The 21,666-nt window shown below is 45.4% G+C and overlaps 1 protein-coding gene across 1 annotated transcript in view; it reads left to right on the top strand.

Annotated features, from left to right (window-relative positions):
• LOC143208048 (uncharacterized) overlaps positions 1 to 17,959 on the top strand; it is a 37,888-nt gene extending 19,929 nt beyond the window's left edge. Inside the window, exon 3 of the mRNA XM_076422101.1 lies at positions 12,476 to 17,959. Coding sequence (XP_076278216.1) covers positions 12,476 to 13,331 — 856 coding nt within the window. The 3' untranslated portion in view covers positions 13,332 to 17,959. The remainder of the gene's footprint in view (positions 1 to 12,475) is intronic.
• Positions 17,960 to 21,666: the final 3,707 nt, after the last annotated feature.

The following is a 21,666-nucleotide window of genomic DNA, read 5'->3' as shown; positions in this document are numbered from 1 at the left end:
CTTTTCACCGCGCCGCTATCATCGATGCTCTCAGCTCCACTATAAATCCACACTTATGTTCAATTATTTCGGAAGCAACACATCGTTGGAAAAAATGTTCGAAACAACAGTTTTACGGTATCAAGGACGGAAGGTTAACCTGCTGTCAAGGTTAACGTTCTCAAGGTTAGTTGAAGGTCGATTCTTTTGTATTTATAAAACCTTATTGCACTCTTAAGGTATTCCTACCAGACTGAATTTAAACGATTAAAATAGATATTGATCTGTTTTTTCCAAAAAGAAGGTTCTTTAAATGTGTGGTCATTATTATCGAATCGATTAAATGGATAAAAACTGCGCATTTGTGAAGCTTCTTTGTTACACAAAAGAATCGAAACATCACAAGAGAAAATAATAAGAGAATGAACAAACACATCGTACGAGAAACATTGATAAAAGTTTGAATATTTTTAAAAATTCGTTCAATGAACGTGTTCAATGGACGAAGAGGGAACGAACGGGCGAGAACAATTGTCGACGATCATCCGGTGCCAAACCGCGACACTTATCCCAGCCTGACCGTGTCGCGAAATTAATAGGCGGACGAAAGTCGCGGATGATTCGCCGGTTCTTCGATCGCAAAGTAATCCCCGGCGCGGTTCGCTCCTGCAAAAAAGCCGAGCGTTGCAAGGTTTTTTGGAGGATCGTTCACGCTCGCGGCGATTACGGTTCTGGAAGGAGAGGTACATGACTCTCGAGATGCTCGGAACCGTTCGGTTCACCCGGTGATCCTTGCGTTTAACCACGTAAACAGCGCCTTTGTTGGCCGCCGCGATTTCCATTTACGAATTCGATACGCGCCGTCACCAAAGAACCGCGCCGCTATGCTTCCGATCCTAATCAACTCTGATGTGGAGCATCCTTTCGAGACCCGATTGACATGCACAAAGTAACCAAAGGTGTCGATCGATCGACTTCTTCGGTAACTTCTTACCACGAGCCCTGTGCCCGTTCACGAAGTCTCGAAGCTCATTTTTGAACGCTGTTTTCATTTATCGGGGGCGTGCTCGACCGTGATTGGAGCGTTTCTTTTCTGTTACCGATCGTGTTCTTCAACGCTGAACCAACCACTGGTGAAATGGCCGGTTTTATATTTTTCGTCTCACAATTATTAAACTTATGAGAAATTGTTTACGCAGAAATTGATTCGATACATTTTTTTATCCAAGCACATATTGTCATAAAACTTGCACAAAATCTAAATAAATACAGCAGAGAATATCTAAATAAATATAGTAGAGAATAAATAAAGTCTTCTACTTTCCTGTACAAATTTGATTAAAAAGAGAAGTGACTTGACGGTCTGATAATGATAGACAGCAATCCTGTACTTTCTGATCGAGACAATGGCTTTCGGAGGCGTTCGCGCGGTTTCTCGATTTGCATCGAACCGGGATCGATCCCGGGACGCGGGAAAGGTCAACGAGCAATTAAGCGGGGTAATGGAAGCCCCGCTGATTGGCAAATCGCTCGAGTAACGAGATCCGAGTAAACAAAGAACACGAGCGTAGAAAACCGATGGAAACGCGGACAAGTAATGACTGGCCAGCTAGAGGCGGCGCTGGCGATTTAAACGATCCTGATCGAGGCTCGTTCGAGACGCGTGGCAAGATCGCAAGAGAGAGAGAGAGAGAGAGAGAGAGAGAGAGAGAGAGAGAGAGAGAGAGAGAGAGAGAGAGAGAGAGAGAAACACAGAAAGAGAGAAGTTTATGCTGATTTTCACCGGGGAACGTGTTTCCCGTGGATCGATCGAACCCCGGTCTAAATTACCCGCTCGAGCCGACGATAAGCGATACGCTCGCCGGTTTTTCTGACGGGAACGCGCGGACGACTCGGTTATTTAGAAGTCATTAGGACTCGCTCGCGAGTTCCCTACTTATCGGTTAATTACGTGCACGGTCGTCAGCCGGCAACGATGATCGCTTAACGTGCTGAGCGCGGACGCTTTTCGATCATTTAGCTTTTTCGCGGCCGGGAATCGCGATACCGAAACACCGCGCCGCTGGTTGCTCGATGGAACTTCCAGAGACGTGCTCTCGTTTATGTAATTCGCGTTCGGATTTGTCGGCTATCTCGGACACACGTAGATATCTCTTGCGTCCGAGCCGGATTTATGCGATCGGCCGCGGATTTATCGCCGGTGAAACCGTAGCACTGCAATTAGCGAGAGTCCCGGCCTTAACCCGGTCGTTCTTCGTTGTTAATGAAATTTGAACGACTACGATGCCGATGCTTTCTGCAAGCGACGAGAATCCGTGCACGTCGGTCGCAGGCTAGGAAGAGAGAGTCACTTCTCTTTGATCGGATTAAGGGGGTGTTCTGGTCTTGGTGAGCCGATTTTGAACCTTTTGCATTGGGATTTTGCACACAAATTTATTGGTATTTGAAGTAGATGTCGAATTTTTTTTAAAACAAAAATGATCAAATTTACATGAGTTATACAGTTCTTTATAGAGAATGTTTTAAGAAGAGAAAATCCTAGAAATATTGTTATGATGTTTGCAACGTAACAAAAATCGATTAAGGGATGAAACGAATTTTCCTCAGCTATCTCAGCGAGCGCGTGCGCTTAGAAACTCGCGGAAAACGTAACGAGGAATTAATGACACGCGTCGAGTTTAACGGCCGCGGTGAAAAACGGCGTTTTCCGTCTCTGTTCTGTGGCGTTCGGTCTCGTAGGCGGTGGTGTTTCGAAAAGAAAAAGGACGCGAAATCCGTCGCCGTGGCGCCCGAGGTGTGGCCGGGCGCCGTCCGCGCGAAACGCGCCGAGTCACTGCGCGTAGCGCAGCGCTCTACCGAGCAACAAAAGTAACAAAAGTTTAAGCGGGCACTTAAGAAGCCGGCCGACAGAAGCGTCACTAATTTTCCCCAGGTTTTTGCGGCCTCTTAGCCGCCGACGTGCAGCTTCTCCGCTCTGGTTCGACCGAACCGACGATAATCATGGCACGCGTATACCTTTACTCGTCGCTGTCCCTTCGCCGAGTCCAATTAACCCTTTAACTCACTGCTTGCCGGTTGTTCGATCGTTATTTAACCCACCTCGTGCCAATTTCTCGCGTTTTTCAACGATTCTGTACAAACAGTGCGCTTCACGCTTCGTTTTACCGGTGGACTGTGGATTTTTGTGTTAAATAAACATTGTCTGCGTCTAAATATCTTTCATCTCAATTATTTGAGTAGGTTGGAAGCAATGTATTGGCAAACTACAGTTTATCCATTATTATTATTAGACTAAAATGCTGGAACGTAAAATTCGATAGAATTTGGTACGATTTTTATTTATTCCGGATCTACAAAGGCTACTAACACTGAAAACAAGATTTTATTTAATTTCACGTTCTTAAAATTTATCTAAAAAAAATAAACATCCGCAGTAGAATTATTATAAATGCTCAAAGTTTTGTTTACATTATTTATGAGGATTCCACTGTCCAAGAAGGAAGTTTTTAAACACTGTGTAAATCATTGTACAACAAGTAAACGAAATTCAACGACATGAACTCTTCATAAAAATTCCGAGCGAAATGCTAACGCAGGTTTAAGCAGGCTTTGCATCGCGATCGTTCCGACGTGAACAATGTCGACAATAGAAGTCGCGAAAACAGCTCTGGACGTTAATCGTTCCTGGAAGAGGATATCGAGTTCGCCGCGAGATAGCTCGAGTCATCGTCGGCGATCGAAGGTTCCAGGGGGGATGATGTTCCCTCGATCGGGCTGAAGTAAAGGGATCGAGGGGACCAAGAGAAAGAGAAAGGAGGAGAGACGATCCACGGGAAGAAAAGGGGAGCGGCTCGGTAGCGATTTCAAAAAACGTAAGTCGAGCTGGAAAGCACCATCGAGCTACCGCATAATACTCTAGAATTACGAGTCACGTCCCGGGGGCAGGATTCTCTCGCACGCACACTCCCAAGACGAATCCTGCCGAGGCTGAAACCCTTACGGGACGAGGATCCTGCCCGGCTGCGTGTGCATGCGCGACACTGGCTTTCGCGATCACGGCCGAAAGATGCGAGACCTCTCGACAGAACTGCCAACGATGAAGAGTGTTTGAAAACGTTCATTGTTCCAGCCATATTTTAGTAGCACTTAGTTAGTGGGAGGATAATTGTTGAGGTCCTGTTTGGTACTGTACGCTCGTTGGAAAGCCTGTGAATCGTTTTTGTTAATGTAGTTTCATTTTAACCCCTTGTACTATAGAAACAAGTCACTATCAAGTATTAAATATTTATGTATTTCTTCTGTTAATAATTGTAATACCACGAAAAAAAGTGTAACTGCATGAAATCCAAAGTCTAGTTATTAATTTCTTTTAATCCGAAAGAAATTCTACTTTATTGTCGTCTACAGCCATTCGAGAATTACAATAAGAATAATATTACTTGTTCTTTAGAGAAGATGTGACTTAGAGTAGATTAGAGTGTAAATATCGCAGAAAATAGATTTAAAACTGCAGTACCTACGATACGGTGTTAAGAAAACGAGAGGACTTTTCTTTTTCAAAGAAAGGGAGAGTAAATTGTTAAGAACCGTTTCACACGAAAATGCTCGCGCATCCGCGTATCAAAACGTAAACCAAAGAGAAGGGAGAACAACTAAGAATATGCAGCATTACCTCAGAAAATTCCTCAGAAAATTCCTCAGAAAAAGTATACAGTGAAGTAAATAAATATGTTGCGCATTGCCAAATCGAGGCTCTCATCGAAGTTACCGGTCACCGATACGTTGGATCGATTACCGATTCGCTTCTGAGTGCACGAGGAAGAAAATATATTGAGTTTCATTTAAACGGGAACATGATACAGAGGAAAGATCACCGTCGACGCAGGCACCGGGATCCTTCGCACGGTTTCAAGCTCGTTATAGGCCATCAACTTGCCGCGGTGCGAGCCGTAACGTTTTACTACACGATGATCTAGAAACGATGCCTCGCGTACACTTACGAAGAAGAAACAGCAATGTTGCACGGGTAACGGGTCTCGGAATGGAGATGCCGTCGCGATAAATTCTTGATAGTCTGCGGGAGAGATTAAGAGATCGGGGGAGACGTCCTTCGGAAGTCGCACGAGTCACCAAATACAGTTGAAGAACTATGTCGGTTTCTCCGCGTTGGGATCTAGTGGCTTTACAGATCGCTATTGTGTACCTTTTCTGGAGGGTTTTGCAATTCGTAATTTTTGTGCGATTTTAGAAAAACGAAGATGGGGAAGAGAAAATTGAAAAAAATGAATTTTAACTGAATGATCCAAGTCGATGCAGACTGAATAAACTATACGTTTGAATAATTTTCTGCAGGATTCTCGAAAGATCTAGTCGAAGATTCCGCTAAAAAGAGAGATTTCGATGAACCGGCTTGACAGATCATCTCGAATCGATCCTCGGGAGCAGCGCAGCCTGGTGGCCTGTCGGCTCACTTAATTACGCCGGCTAATTGCAGAAAATAATCGGTCGGGTCGCGCGGAGAAAGCAGCCTCGGCTCGTAAATATAGCAATTACGAGAAGCTTGTTGTATCGAAGCCGCGAAGAGGCCAGGTATGTGATGGTGTGGCAGAGTCGCGGAAAGCGCGATCTGTTAATTAGAGACGCGCGCGCTCTCTCGCCCGCAAAAACATTTCCATTGAAACAGTAAATTAGGTGCAAATTCTACCGCGAAGCCGGAGGAAAGAAACCGAGGGAGAAATGCAGGGAAGAAGCCGCGCGCGTTTTTCTCGACAGAAGCCGAGCGTGAAAGAAAAAGAGAGAGAGACGGTGGTTTTTTACGTTTCGCGCGTTCTCTCGCACGACGCGGCGCCGTGTAACAGCGTGGCGACATCGGCTAACACGTCGTGATACATCGCAATCGTGAGAATCCGGGGCTCCGTTGTTTCTTGAGGCTTCGTCGACACCAGCCGGAAGAACACACGAGCTTCCCACGCCTCTGCTAAACCGCTTTATAACGGATCGTCTTGATTTCTCGGCTAGTCAAACGCGCTCGTTTCGACGCGATCTTTCCCTCCCCCCTCGGGCCCCGTCTCCCTCTCTTTCTCTCTATGCCAGATAGTACATCCATAGGACGTCCGTTTCACGTTCAGTTCGTGTCCGAACGTCCTACGCCCATTTGCCGGACACCCCAGGACGTTCGCAAGGCTTAAACTTTAAAATGTATTAGTGCATTATTTATTTTACACAACTAATATTTCCTGTGTAATCCCTTATCGTTCCTAAACACTTTCAATTTGTCTCGCATGGAATTCACTCATTTCTTTTGTAGTTTCTACGACTATTTTATTCCATTAGTTGTTTTGTTCTGTAATTGACCAAACAGTTTTTGTAATACTCTAAAATTACAGATCCAACAGTTATGATTAATACAAAAACGTAACCTAATATTGAGGTATCTCTTGAATTCATATGCATTTGTATAATTACAAGCCAGGTGTGCTAATATTTTTGTTCTCCTAACTGTATACACAATAGTGTGCTAGTGTTATTGCATGTGTATTTATTTTCGGACGTTCACAAAGGTCCTTAGCAAGGACGTGTGAAGGACATACGAGTCTTATCGGGATGTCTCGACGGATGTACGACGTCTTCGTGCTATTTCGGATTTCTTGCTCTCTCTCTGTCTCTCTCCCTCCCTGTTTCGCTCCACTGCTCTTTTCCTCGGCGTGATTCAAGAAAAATTCGTGTCACGAAAGGCCCCGGTGATCTCATGTACGATTTCAAGTACACGCCGTCGCGGAATTTCGCGAAATAGCTAGAAAAACGAGGCTAATCGGCCGACCAACGATAACGGGGAGTAGAGAGGGCGGGGGTGACCGGCATAACGATCTATTTGCATGCGCATTTGTCGGCCTATATCTGCCCTATAATATTCCGCTTCGGTGTTCTCGTCTAAAAATACAGAGCCGCCCGCGATTTCGCCGAGGCGAAAGCCGACGAGAACCGCCATTTTCTCGGCTCGTTACCCGCCACCGCCCTTGCTGCCCGACTGTATTTTCGCGAATTTGTTTATCTACGAACCAGCCCGAAATTGGCCTGTTATGTAAATCCGCGGGTCGAGCACCGCTGGCCTAGAAGATTTTCCGTCGCCGCTTTCCGATAAACTTTCTACCGCCACACGTAACTTTACGCTTCTTTCGACACGCTTTTTCGTTCTGCTCGTTCTTCGCGAGCACGCTTCACCCTTGCGTCGATTAGCCGGATAACTGGATAGCTAGTGCTAACCCCCTGGAGTTTCTCGTGGCTAGAATGCAGTATTTATACATTTATGACAAAAAATGGAAGCGTGAAACAAATCAGAATTTCAATTTATTATTTGTAACTCGTTAGAAAAATGGTTCTAGTTCCCGTACTTTTCAACCGTGTAGAAGTATGTAACCCTTTAATGGGAGTCAGTGTACTTCAGCGAGGCGAACTCGTTTCTTTTTGCTATTTCTGCTGTCTCTTTGTATCGCGCGGTGCGTGCATTCAAGAGCTCGTCCCGTTTATGGTGGTAATAATACACGCGCCCGGTGAATTGATACAGCAGTCGGTTTCTGCCTGTCCTCGCAGAGACAGAGAGAAGGACAGACGAATATAGACAGACAGACAGAGAAGCCGATCCCGTAGGAACATGTGTCCCCGTAGTCAGTGAAGCAAGTAATAATTGAAAAATATGTCGCCCTATTCGGCGGACTCCTTTCTCTGTCTGTCGCGCCATTATTATCGCAACCGAGCCGGCGCGGCAGCTTGGGTGCATTAGTGTCGCGCGGCCTCGGAACCGCAAAACCACCGACCAGTCCCAACCACCATTATAAATGCATTAACTCTCCCCCTCGGTGCACCGTTCCTCCCCCTTTCAACCGCGCATCGGTCGCGTAATTTTTTATCCTTCGTTGATTTAAGTAAACTCTCTGTCTGGGGCCCCTTGTCCACAAGGCGCACCGTCCTGCGCTGCGGTGCAAACGGAAGTGCAACGCTCGATAAGCCTCCAATCGACGATTCCGTAAACGTTTAGCTTCGGTATTTCATGCATTCGCGACAACAACGGACTGGATCAATTTAAGACCGTGGAGGGATTAAACGAATTTAGAAATACATTACTTTCAACTTATAAGATTATCGAAGGAAAAGAGAATCTTGTATGTGCCTCCTCTGTTCCTTGCAATTGATGCAGACAATTTTTATTTTGATTGAAAAATTGAATGCTAACCAATGTGATTTTATAACATTCATTGGCGATAGCATTATTTTGGGAAGTAAAAATGAAATAAAAATCGATTTCATCCCTTAATGTGTGCGGCTTAATCTTTCTATGTCACTGTTTTATATTTCACCCAACTAATTTCTCCATAAATGCATAAAGAGCTGCACTCTAATTACGACATATGAATATGATATTCACTGATGGTAGAAAAAACAGAATGAAAATGAAGCGATCGTCAAATAAAGTGTCGTCGTCGGTAAACGAAGTGTTGTAGGAAGAAACGTTTTCAGCATTAAAAATGTTTAGTTTCCATAAAGATTCGCAGTCTGATAATAGGTAACGCGACACGCTCGTTCATTGGCGACCAGGGACGGGTTCTACGGGTTCTTTCCCATAGTGGCCGTAACAACAGGCCCTTTCCAGCGTCTCGAAAAGTCGACGATCATTAAGCCCCGATGGAAGCGATCGTTACACTTTCTTAACACTTCTCTACCCTCCTTTCACCCTTCGTCGTTGTTCAAGATCCGAGGCAGCACCCGGCGAACCTCTCGAGAACGATAAATCAATGACTCCTCGCTCTTTCCGCCGCCACTTCCGACCCTCCAGCTCTCTCCCTCTCTCTCTCTTTTTCTCTCCCTCCGGTTATTCAATCTCGATACAAAGAGCCGGCACGGCAATTAAGGGTGTTTTAGAGTGGCTGCACTCGAAAATGACCGGGCCAACCCCTGGTGAACGGTGGGGGTATTAAAAAACATTACTCATCACATAATCGCACGAGTGGTTTTCATTGCGACTTCTCGTCTCTCTCTCTCTTTCCCCTTTACTTGAATCTCCACGTCTCTCGGTCTCTCCTTTTCCGCGTCGTCGTGCCAGCCAGAAAAATGAGAAATGATCGTGGCTGAATTCACAGGGGCCCTGTTTAAAATTCATGAACGATTTTACTGCTAGCCCCCTCCTCTCCCCATCGCGTCACAAAAGAGGGGGGAGAGAGAGAGCCAGGGGGGTAGATCGCGAGAGAGTGGCCCACATTTTTCGACGATGCGCACCGTTGCGGAGGAACGAGGATGACTATGGCACAGGGGGCGGGATAGAGAGAGAGGCGGGGAGAGGATGCACCCCACGAAATATATTAATTGTCGAATTTTCCGTGCGAGCTGCATATCCGTTAGAGCCGCTTTGTCCCTTGCCAGCCACGGATCTCTTGATTATTAATTACCTGACAACTCTTCGTCCCTGCACCCCCCTGTCGTTGCGCCCCTCCACACGATTCTGTCCACCGTACCGTGAAATTCGCAGCCTCGTTTCGAAGGTATAGCCCCTGTGTTTTTTTTTCGCCTGTGATTTTTTAAAATTTCCGACGGTTTTCATGGAAAAACGTAACGAATGCCCCCCCGGGCCCGGCGGCTCGTTAATTATCGTCTCGAATTCCGCAACGAGCGAATCGCCACGGCCTTTAATCGGGAGAGCGCGGTTGTACTGCCGTTTCCAACTGATTTATCGTTGGTAATCGTCGACGTTTGACCGTCGGTGACCGTCAGTGACCGTCGCCGGCCACAGGATAGTCCACTCTCGAATATCCGGAAATTTTGCGGACGCCGAATCGCCGCCGGATTTTCTAATTACCGCGCCGGTAATTAGCCGATGCGACCGATCGATACGCCGGATTATCGGACCGTGAGAGAGACCGTAAACGGGGATCGATTACCCGTATAACCGGCGTTCATCACAGGTAAACGTAATCACCGATATTATTTTTCCGTCGATTGGACGGTCACGCCCATCTATGCACACAGTGGGCGAGTTTGGAATTTTTCGGAGAGATTCTGGAGTCCTTAATTTATAAAACGATTCGGTATTCGAAAGTACATGTCTGGAAGTAGTTCTAGTAATTTTTTCATAGCGAAATTTTAGTCACATCATTTTTTGGAGGCGGTCTGCTATGATCGCTTTTAGTTAGTCACGCCATCTGTGCGAAATCCGGAAATCTTCTTTTAGCTAACGGTGCGCTACTCAAAAGTACACATCCTGAAGTACATAGAGTAATTTTGCCAACGAAAAATATAATCTAGTAAAACCGCTTAAACTTCAACAGTTTCTTCTAGAGCAGAAACACTCGAGAGCTCTCCGCGTTCATCCGCGATGTTGCACAAACGCAGTCCCATCACGGGTACAATAAGTCCCGGCGTTACGTTTACGGTAATAACAAACGCGTAATGCGCCCTGTAACTCGAGCGAGATCACTAAATGACCAGGTGTCGCTCGATGCGAGCCTGCAATTTCCCTCTCGGCTCTTTAATAATTACACGCCGCGCAACGAGTTGCGTAATTGATTCAATTGAAACGCCATTATCATCCCGCGGGTCTCTTTCTTTGTCCTACGCGTGCAATCAGCGCCGTAACAATGGACCCCGACGATTTCGAGGCGAGGTTTCTTTCCTCTCGGCGACAAACAAACGTAACAGTCCTTCGAACAGGTAAACATTCGAAAATCATTTTCTGTGCTTTCGGTCCTCTGGGGAGAATAAGTCTGATTACTAGACTGCGGATTTTATGCATGTATGACAAAAATGGGTACGTACAATTTAAAACAATGGAGGTATTAAAAAGATTTAGGGCCACCAGTGTATTAGTTTCACCTTAATAAGATTATTAAAAGAAGAATTAAATTTTTATTTGGCCCCTGTGTTTTGCACAGTCAATGCAAACATTTTTTATTTTACATAAAGATCCGCAGTCTACTGATTACGTACAGTAAGGAGCATAACTGATTCAACACACTTTAAATCAGAATAACTTTTTTATGAATGGACCAAACGACTTCAATTTCTCTGTAAGGCTAGGAGAATTGATTTTTACTACTAATAGTAAAACTATTTTTACTAATAGTAACTATTTTAATAAAGTAGAAATAAAGTAAATAGTGATAGTAAAAATAGTTAATATAGTTAATAGTTAATCATAAGTAGTAAAAATAGATTTTCACTATTTTTTTTCGCAATTCCGACCAAATGTATTTTTTCAAAATATTTTTTAGACGTCATTTACTAAACTAATTCTTCTAGCCTTACAGAGAAATTGAAGTCGTTTGGTCCATTCGTAAAAAAGTTATTCTGACTTTAAGTGTGTTGAATCAGTTATGCTCGTTAGTGTAAATCAATCTTTCATCAATATTTAGAATAGATGTCTTAAATAATAGAAATAAGAATTATCTAATAAATTTTCTGTAGATATGAAATGCTACGCTAGTTCTTCGATCTTCTGCGAATAATTCATACATACAGAGAGGACTAGATTAATTGATTATAGATTATAATTTATAATACACCAAAAAGTCTATCTGGATTAGCATAAGAGCCAGACTAGCACAGGAAGGTAGAGGAGAAAAGTATGATTTAATTTGGAGAGCATTTATCTCGATATTTTGGCACCAACTGCTCGTTGTTTTTTTATTCGCGAACGATCACTTTCTTATTTCCTCAAGCGCTGGTCGATCCTGTAGTTCGAGATCAGCGTGGAACAGCGATCGATACGCGGAACGATATATCTCTGCGATGTCTAAGGGCGCGTTCGCGTTCGCAGGTGCGGCGTAGGAAGCGGCGCGCGTGGCATGATACGCGATGATTAGGCAGTGAAACTCCACGGGCTATTTGTTAGTATAATAAGCCGTCCGACAGTGTGGCCAACGTAACCACTCGCCGGCACGCCACTCCGTTTTAACGTAATTGTCCCAGATCGAGATTTACATACGTGAACGGAGATCGTCGGCTGATGGGGCTGAGGCAGCCGGGTTTAGGGGATGAGGGGGTGGATTCTGGGAAATTGCGGGAAATCATGAACGGCTACACGGGTGACCCTGAATACGTCCCGCCGGAATTCGTAGTCGAAAATCACACACCCTCTAAGAACACGCTTCAACTTATAGTTCTAATTGTACACTGTGGATATCATGCATTAACACTTTGACTGCCAATGGGGCAACCGCACAAAGCTCCATAAAATTAATGTATTTCACAAAATCAAAATGTACGGTAGCGCCTAGTCCTTCAATTTTCTTCCATTTGCTAGATATTGACCGGTGTAACGAATACATTAGTGCAAAAATTAATTTTTCAATCTGGACAAATAATTCTAAAGGACAGTTTCACAATCATCGTCGAGACTCAGACTGTCAGCTACCCCAAGGGGCAGCAAGTTAGCTCCCATTGACCGAGGCAATCATCGAATGATTGACTGATTCAGCGATTAACGACACATCTTTCGATTCTGTTCCAGGACGAAGTGGAAGCGGCAGACGATCGTGGGCTACGAGATAATGGCGGAGAACAATTTCGCGGTGGCAGCGTTCCAGCAGCTATACGGAAGCAGTGCGGCAGCGGTCCCAGCCCACCCTCCGGGTCGCTATTGGCCATATCCAAGCGCACATGCGTTACCAACCAACGGACTGTTCTACCAGCAAGCTTCTGCAGCGGTGACTTTGCAGAAACCCTTACCGTATCGACTGTTCCCTCCGACGATGATCCTAGCACCAGGGCCTAGCAACCCACTCGGCTCGTTGACAGCCAGCTCCAGTTTGTCCAGTCTGAGCAACTACTACAGAGACAGTCCGGAGATGGCGGACGGTAGGGATAGGGAGTCGATGGAACGGTCTAGGCAGCGTGATAGAAGCAAAAGTCCCGTGATGAGGGAAAGATCACCGTTGAGGAAAGAAGAAAGGCTGTACGCGCCTTCTATGGTCCAGGCAGGGTCCAGCGGGACTCTGAACACCCTTGCCAGCAATGCTAGCTTGTCGAACCTAAGCTATTATTATAGAGACAGCCCGGAAATCGCGGACGGCAGAGAGAGGGAGACCAGAGCGTCGAGACAGAGGGACAGGAGCAAGAGCCCAGCTCTTCGGGACAGGTCTCCGATGCGTAAGGACGACAGACTATACCCTGCGGCGATGCTGCAGCCAGGTCCCAGCAACACCATCGGCTCCCTGACGTCGTCGAACCTGAGCAACGACGCCAGGGAGAACAGGGCCAGGCAGAGGGACAGGAGCAACAGCCGCGATGGCTCACCCATCAAAAGGGAGGACAGCCCTCAGAGCATAAGGGCCGACAGCGACGAAGAGAGTATACACGATATCTAGGTCCGGGGATGGTTGCATCGTCGCGATGACGATCAGGATTGAAAGAGGGGGCTGGCATCAAGCGAGTCCAAGGTCGTCGAGGGGAACAGGAGGTGGACCTTGTGAGGTAGACCTCGTGAAGTGGAACGGCGGAAGTGACATGGCCAGGGACATCCGGGATATCTCGTGGATAATGGGGACGGAGGAAGCGCGGTGCGGTTAACCAAAGTTTGCGATTCGGACGTTTAGGACAACGGCCCCGGACCCGGCGCGTTCGTGCGACGTACAAAACCGTGATGAACGGACCCCGAGCACAGTTTCAGAGGATCACGGAGTTTAGTGAGCTTGTGCGCGACGTTAGACTTTAACGGCGATGCCTCGGGGTACGAGTACGTCGGCGAGGAACTTGCGACATTTTTTGCGAGGCAACTTGCATAACGGTGCCTCGGCAAAGTGTTCACGTTATCGCTGTAAACAATGTTCCTTAGAGTGAGAACGTAGACATCTTTCCTGGTCATCGTGTGGCGGACTGGTTTGCCAATATCGTTTACACATTGCAAGGCAGCGTAGCCAGATCGGGGAAGTTGAGGGGAACGTAGTTACCCTCTCTCTGCTATTACCGGATTAATCGCGTGACATTGTGACACGTGTACGACAGAGATGAAACGCGTCATGTGACGTAAGGTAGAGTGGGAGAAAAGTCTTGGTCTGGCTTCGCTGGAGCAACTACGGCAGCGTTGCCAGACGATGTGTGTTCCTTTCTGAATGCTTCTCCATCTAGCGACTCAGCGCGAGGGGACGCGTGACGTCACATTATCCCCACTACCGCTGCTAATACCTGCTAGCCAACCGCTGTCACTATTCTCCTCGCGCAGAGACTCGCTACAGGGGAAACTGATGCTAGAGAGGAAAATGCGAAGACTATTTCTGGCTGAGTCGCGAGTGAGTTCAACTTGCTGGTCGCTAGAGAGAATGTCTCGCAAGAAATGTCGCGAGTTGCTTGCCAGTGTATTGGCACCTTTCGAGTTCTCTCGTCTTCGATGTTCGCGGGGGTTGGGGATGGTAAGAAGGTGTTTGAAGCTGCTTCGTGAACAGCGTAAAATAAGAACGGTTCGCCCGGCTGTAGAAAGGCGAACGCAAACCATAGGTTAGGAGAGCCGGCTAGACGCGGGCACGGTTATGGTCGCGGCAGGAAGCGAGCCAATCGCGTCCGAACGCGAATCTACAATTAATATGACATTAGGGGGACCTCGCCGCTCGCATGCCTGCTCGACTGCTCGCCTGCCTGCTTGTCTGCCTGCGGGGGAAGAAATCTGAAATGACACGAAATTACACGCGCTTGCCAGACAAAAAATGAAGGGATCGGGCGACGGTACGGGGGGCGGCACTCTCGAACCCGTTCAGACGGCCCGGACTATTCAAAATAGCCGGGACCGAGCAGCTTGGTCTTCAAGATCGGGAAACGTTCGAAAGGTTTGGGGAGCTTTCTAGTCTTTGGACGTTGTTCATTTTAATCACTTATTTATTTGTTCGTTGAACACGTATTTATCTTGCACAAAATTCCAGTCGTTTGCAGACACTACGAGATAATCTAAAACCTTGGGGAACCAATGTTTTGAGCTCAAAATAAAGATTTGTAGAAAAGATATGTTTGTGCTTCTTATCTTGCGTTCCGAATTGCAATAACAGGAAATCTCGAAATAAACTGACATGTGAATGTTTCAACTTTAAGCGATCAAGACCAGGATGCTCCCCTAATCGAAACAAGCCCTTTGTAAATACGCGTGCGACGCGTACCGATTACCGCGTCGAGACAATTGAAAATTGTAAATAGCTGCGAGCGGAGGTTAAGTTATGTGCACGCGGTTGGAGGATCGCGATCGAACGACGGATCAGAACGATCGGGAGAACGTTGCCGATCCGACCAGCCGCGGTAACGAGATATTTCGAAGTATTTTTCAGATTCCAGTATACGTAGAAGATCGCGGTATCGCGTGTCCGAGCAATCGAAGCTTCTCGGTGATTTCTCGCGAATTTTCAAATTTCCGAAGCCGCTTCCTACGGGGGAGAATAATGAAGGAAGAAGCTCTGTTGCACGGCCACGGTGGCCCGCGTTCGGCGATGAAATACCAGTATTATGAATGTATAAATCTTAGGCTGTAACGAGGATAACATGCGACGAAGAGGAAGAGGAGATTAGGGGAACGACGGCGGTCGTTGTAAAATGTTGGCGCGATCTCGAGCCTCACGGTGTAACGCGCGGCTCGACGCTAAGTAATGCAGCAACAAGTACATAATAGTATAAATCATGCTTTGTAAAATAATGTCTGTATAGCGAGAATTATTATATGGAAAATATATTATACGAAATTTAAAGCGTCACTGGTTTTCTTGCTCGCGATCGCACGCGATCGATCTACCCCCGCACCGCTGGCACTTGAAATTCATTCAAACAAACACATTCCAATTATTTCAACTGCACATTTATGTTCTTTATAATTTCATGCTTTTATTGTATAACATATAGTAAACTCTACAAAAGAATTTCAAGGCGGTAAGATACAGAATAATTCAGAATCCGAAAAATTTGCCTTAACTTCAACTAATTCAAATTCTTACGTCTCCGCCGACGCTTGCATGGGTCCTGATGGACCCAGGATTCGGTCGAAGCATAATTCCCGAAGCCCACGCTCGTGTTATACTCTCGTTCCTTTTTTACCAGGCCGTTATTAAGTTCGTTAGCGATAATAGAGACGATGCGATCGACGGATAAGCAACATACGCGAGCGGAAAACATTCTAACGCTACGGTTTGTCCGCAACTCGTACACAACTGGTAACAAGGAAGATTTAGCGAATTCCATTAGGCCGGCCATTATATTATCCGCGGGCGTAAAACTTAATTGAATATACCAGAAATTAGCACTTTCATCTCGGCCCGATGGTAATCGCCAGGCCGGAAACAATCCGCGGGAGATTGCGATCGACACACGTTTCGTTCCTGGCAAATGAAGAGAGAAAACTAGCCCCTGGAAAGCTGTTCGGAGACGGTTTCTTTATTTTCTTTCTTTCCTTTTTTTCCAGCTATCGATCCACGGCTATCTCGTGCATAATGCTCGAGGGCCAGATCGGCCTTTAAACGACAGGTTCGAGCCTTTTTTCACGCGACGATGCATACTGCAAGAGACTTTTACGTGTGGGTTAATGCCTGCGCAGCCATCGACTGCCTCTGTGTTTCTCTATTTGCATTCCCATTCGCACGTGCAACTTTTACACCGTTTGCGGACTGCGAAGCGACATCTGGACTGCCGATCTTCGCGTCGTTATGGATTCTGCTAACTTTAAACCCTTCAATTTTTCACCCTCCTTTTTCTGAAATTTTTTATCTTGCAGTTTCTTCAATTTTTAAATTTTGATCATTTTGATTCTTCAATGTTTGGCCTTTTAATCTCTTCAATGTCAACCCCTAAGTTTCTGGAGTGTTAAAATTCTCAGTTTCTTCAATGTTGAACCTTGCAGTTTCTTCAATTTTTAAATTTTGATCATTTTGTTTCGTTCGATGTTTGGCCTTTTAATCTCTTCAATGTCAACCCCTAAGTTTCTGAAGTGTTAAAATTCTCAGTTTCTTCAATGTTGAACCTTTTAATTTCTTCGATTTGCAACCCCTTTCTTCCCCTATTCGTCAATGATCCTTCTCACCCCTTTAATACAGACAACGACTAATAAAAAAATTGCGATCTTGCTGGAGAACTGTCTCTCCCACAAAACTTTAAAATTCGAGAGGACGGAACCGGTGGTTTATTCGGATGAACGAGCAGATAGGGGAGGGGTGCTCGAAGTGTTCTCGCTGGGAAAAATCGTTAACACGGTGCCAGTGACCGGCCACTAATGGGGCCAAAATTAATTTCACGTAATTGGGGAGATACAGTAGAACGCGCCACGCCGCAGTGCGCCTTGTCCTCCTTCTGGCTACCCGTTTTACCCTAATAGGAATAAAATAAGCCCTTGCGCCTCGGCAGTTAGCGCTCGCAGCTCCGCTCCTACATAATTGCACCGTCGGCTGACCAACGCCGGAAATAAGCAAACGCGATTAAGCCCCAGAGCACGCTGTCACGCTCCCCCGGGTTTTCGACTTCAACCACTCGAAAACTCGAGGCGAACCTTTCGCAAATTACCAGAACCGGTGGTGCTGCTCCGAAATGCGGTGCTCGGGTAATGGAGACGGGACAGCCGAGACGAGCCCGAGCCCTCGGCTCCTCCCGTGTAATAACCGTTGCTACACCAACGTAAGGGGCCCCGGAATACTTCATTAATCCGCGACGACGTGCGCTACCGCTCGAAAATCATTCCTCCGACACGATCATCTTCGCTTCTCTTCTTAACGAGACCCCACAGCTTAACCCTTCACCCAACGAAACACAATGTTGCGTAAACGAAACGTTTTGCTCGCGATTCTTGTCCGCGGGAAAAACATGGATTTTTATTGTAATATAAAGAAATAAATCTATCGACCAGTTCCTCAAGTGTGCATCTTTACACCCTCAATAATCGGACATTAAAAAATGTAGAAATTTAGAATCCTGCAGCTTGTGGTTTCTTAAAACCGCTTTTACAGAAGACAATATCGTTTTTCGATTATACGTTGCCTCGAGAAAGTTCAGGCTACAATCTACATCGGTGGAAAGATTAAAGAATAATATTTTTAAAAACATACAGTATTGATGAATTATTTAAAATTCACTAAAATTATTACGAAAAGAAATAAATGTAACTTCACGTACCTTGAAATGAATGCAGTAGTATGAAGTTGTATGCAAAGAATTGACTATCTGGAGGTAAAATTTGACGGGCTCAGGTCGCGTGAAAAGGGGTAGGCTTTAGCTGGAGGGGGGACAGGATGCGGGGGCAGCGACGGGGCCCGCGTACTTCTGTTCCGGTGATTCTCTTTTGTCGCCGTCAGTTTCAGGATGCAGAAGCCCGGCAAAAGCACGATTTGACCGTGGGTTAACCACATCCTCTGTGCCTGTCCTCTCCGTGGTGGGGGGCCCCCCGTTCTTCTTCGGTTTCCATCGAGAGCGTGCACTGAAACGTCTCGCCGCGCCGTTTCGTTCGGGAAACGAACCTTCGGCGTGGAACCCGGTCTCGCTGCGGAAAAAAATGAAACTGTGATTTCCGAGCGGCTTTCAGCTAATAAGCGCATCCGTTCTACCGGCCCCACGGTCTGCAATTATGCAAAGCGCGGAGCCGGTCGTCGCTTCTTCAAGATTTTACGAGCGGCGCGTTAAAGAACGCGATATTATTTAGCGCGCTGCGCTGAACTGCCGCGTCGAGCTGCGCTCTTGCGATCCGAGACTCGGTCTGTCCCACGGAAGTGACGCTCGTCCGTGCTTAACCGGCACGCATGCACCGTATGAATGTGAGCAGAACGTTCGGTAGAAAGTAAAAGAGCAACGTGAAACAATAATAAATATGTCCGCTTTCATCCCGGCCGATTCCCTTTCACCGAAAGATCGTTACCCACGGAGAGGCTCCTCTATCGCCGCGGAATCTCCTCCGCGATGAGAAACCGACACCGCTGTCGAAAACATTTCTACAATTAGCCGGCGGAATCATTCGTTTCGGAACTTCCTGCCTGGGGGAACAATCGACACCGGAACAGTTGGCAACAGGACTCGAACATCCGTTTCACACAGTTTCCAGTACCCGCGCTATAAAATACGCGGAATTATGTCGAAAATGTTCGTGTCGTCAAACAGGTTTAAACTATGACATTGTTGCAATTGAAATAACCGTTTTTCACATTTGAAACTTCCCGCCTTTGTAGTTTAGTTTTTCCACGGCAGATGGGGTTGAAGTTGTACAATTTGAAAAGTACATATCTCGGACATGAATTTGCGTGTATAAGATCATTAATATTGTATAGTATAGATGATTCAAAATCGATTTTCGTTCACCATGGAGAAAAAAAGGAAATTCGTATAATTTACTTGTACGAGTTCAAACTTGGACATACTGCGTCTGAAGCAGCGGAAAACATAAATGCCACTTTCGGCGAAGGTATAGCAAGTGATCGGACCATAAGGCGTTGGTTTGAAAAATTTCGTTCCGGAGATACAAATCTGGAAAATGAGCCTGCATTGTGGTCATAAGCCAGCAGCTATTAAAGATTTAGATTTAAAACAGCTAGTCGAAAGGGATTCACGTGAAACCAGAATTGCTGATAAATACTGTCAGGAAATTGATATACATAGTGTACGAAAAACTCTGCGTGTTCAGCAATCGGCATTAGTCAATAGACATGGTGTAATATTGCTGCACGATAATACTCGGCCACATATAGCGAAGGAAACAGTAAAAAAATGAGCAGAGCTGAAGTGTGAAGTTCTTACTCACCCTCCTTATTCGCCGGATCTGTCACCTACTGGTTACTATTTTTTGAAGCACTTAGATGGCTTTTCGAAGAAAGAAGAACGTGCTGTAAAAACGGCATTTGATGAATTGATTGCCTCACGTTTATTAGATTTCTACCAGAAAGGCATTGAGGCACTTGTATCACGATGGAAGAAGTGCATTGATGTCGATGGAAATTATTTCAATTAATGGAATATGAATAAAGCTTGTAAAATAAAAGTTTATATTAAAGATTCAAAACGGCCATTTCATTTGCAACAACCTAATAGATTTTTTCGGAAACTAATGATGAGAGGACAAGATCGAAACTTTTATATTTTTAGTTCCTACTAAAGTCGTAATTCACTGTTACACTACCACAGAAAATATTTTATTAAGATTGTCGTAACTTGTTCGGTATGGCTAGGTGTGTCATCATTTTTCAGAATGTTGGAGGGAGAGAATGAAGAGGAATTCGGATAGTTCATTACAAACGCTGTTAATTCGCCGGCACGGTCTAAATTACACGATAATCGAGCACAGGGTGTCGTCGTCCGGAGCATCGTCGTGTCCGCTCGAAATTGCTTCTGCGATGGAGAAGAGAAGAGGAGAGGAGAGGAATGCCAACGGGAGGCCCGGGGCCCCGGGTCAATCGATTACCGTACCGCTATCTTAGGATTGACAATTTACAAGCCCCGCCGCGCTACGACCAGGCCCGTCCAGGCGACACCTACTTAATATTAATAACGCGTCCCCGGGTGGAAATACCGAGCAGACGCGGAAAGCAATTAACGGTGACTTTGAACAAAATGCAAATAACCGGTAGTCGGCCGTCGATAATCGACACCGGTAAATAAAGTTATTTCGGAGGAAGCCAAGCCGCCCGTGGCTGTACTGCTTCTGCACGATCCTCAAGTCGTATACTGGGTGTCTGGGATCACGGTCCACTATCCTCTGTCGCACGAACTAATTTCTTTGTGGAAATTCTGAGGAAAATTTTTCTGCTAGAGTCATCTTGGAGAACGTGGCTCAAGTTTCGTCTCCTAGAAGGAACTCTGTATATTTTAAATGCTTAATATTGTGGTTGTACACATACTGTATGTACTTCATGTATTTATGAAATATTCAGCATAATGATTTTTCTCTGTGACTTTAGGAAGAATTAACATTAAACGAATGAACTGCATTAATCGATTAAAATTTTAATCGAGATTGATTAATTAATGTGTACGATTAAAAAAGGTAATCATTGAAAAATCGACGATTGATTCAATCGATTGATGAAGTTAATCGTGAATCGTTGATTAAAAAAAGAAATCATCGAAAACTCGGAGACTGATTCAATCGGTTGATAAAGTTAATCGACAATCGTCGATTAAAAAAAGAAATCATCGAAAATTTGGAGACTGATTCAATCGATTGATGAAGTTAATCGACAATCGTCGATTAAAAAAAGAAATCATCGAAAAAAAAGAATGATTAATAAGTATTTAATCGTTAACCGTAATTTTAACGATTAATAAGTATTTCATCGTTAACCGCAATTTTTTAACGACTAAACTAGGAGATTAATTGTTAATTGTGATTAACGATTGAAGTAGAAAATTCGTAAATCGTTGATTAAATTTTTGCCCAACTCTGCTATCAAAGTACACTAACGCCGACTTTCTTATTGAAGTTTACCATGACAAGAAAAATTCAATAAACTAATGAACTGCGTTATGTAACAACGATTTTTTTCAATCACGAAACCAGAAGATCCTTTAGACCTGCATAGCCCTATGCAGAAGCGAAGTCTGGCAAATAAGCGCATCAAAAATTGCCCGGCGGAAAGGCCTCGCCCGATTCGACGTCCATCGAAAACGTTTTTTGGTATCCTCGACATAATCAGGTGCGTACACCGGCGCGGCAGACACCCAGTATACGATGTTCTTTGGTAAAGAAGGCGAGGAGTACGAGGAGAAGGC

The sequence above is a fragment of the Lasioglossum baleicum genome, chromosome 1, assembly GCF_051020765.1.
Source record: "Lasioglossum baleicum chromosome 1, iyLasBale1, whole genome shotgun sequence".
NCBI lineage: Eukaryota > Metazoa > Arthropoda > Insecta > Hymenoptera > Halictidae > Lasioglossum > Lasioglossum baleicum.
Note: the sequence above shows the minus strand (reverse complement) of the source record. Positions and strands in the feature narration are given on the sequence as shown.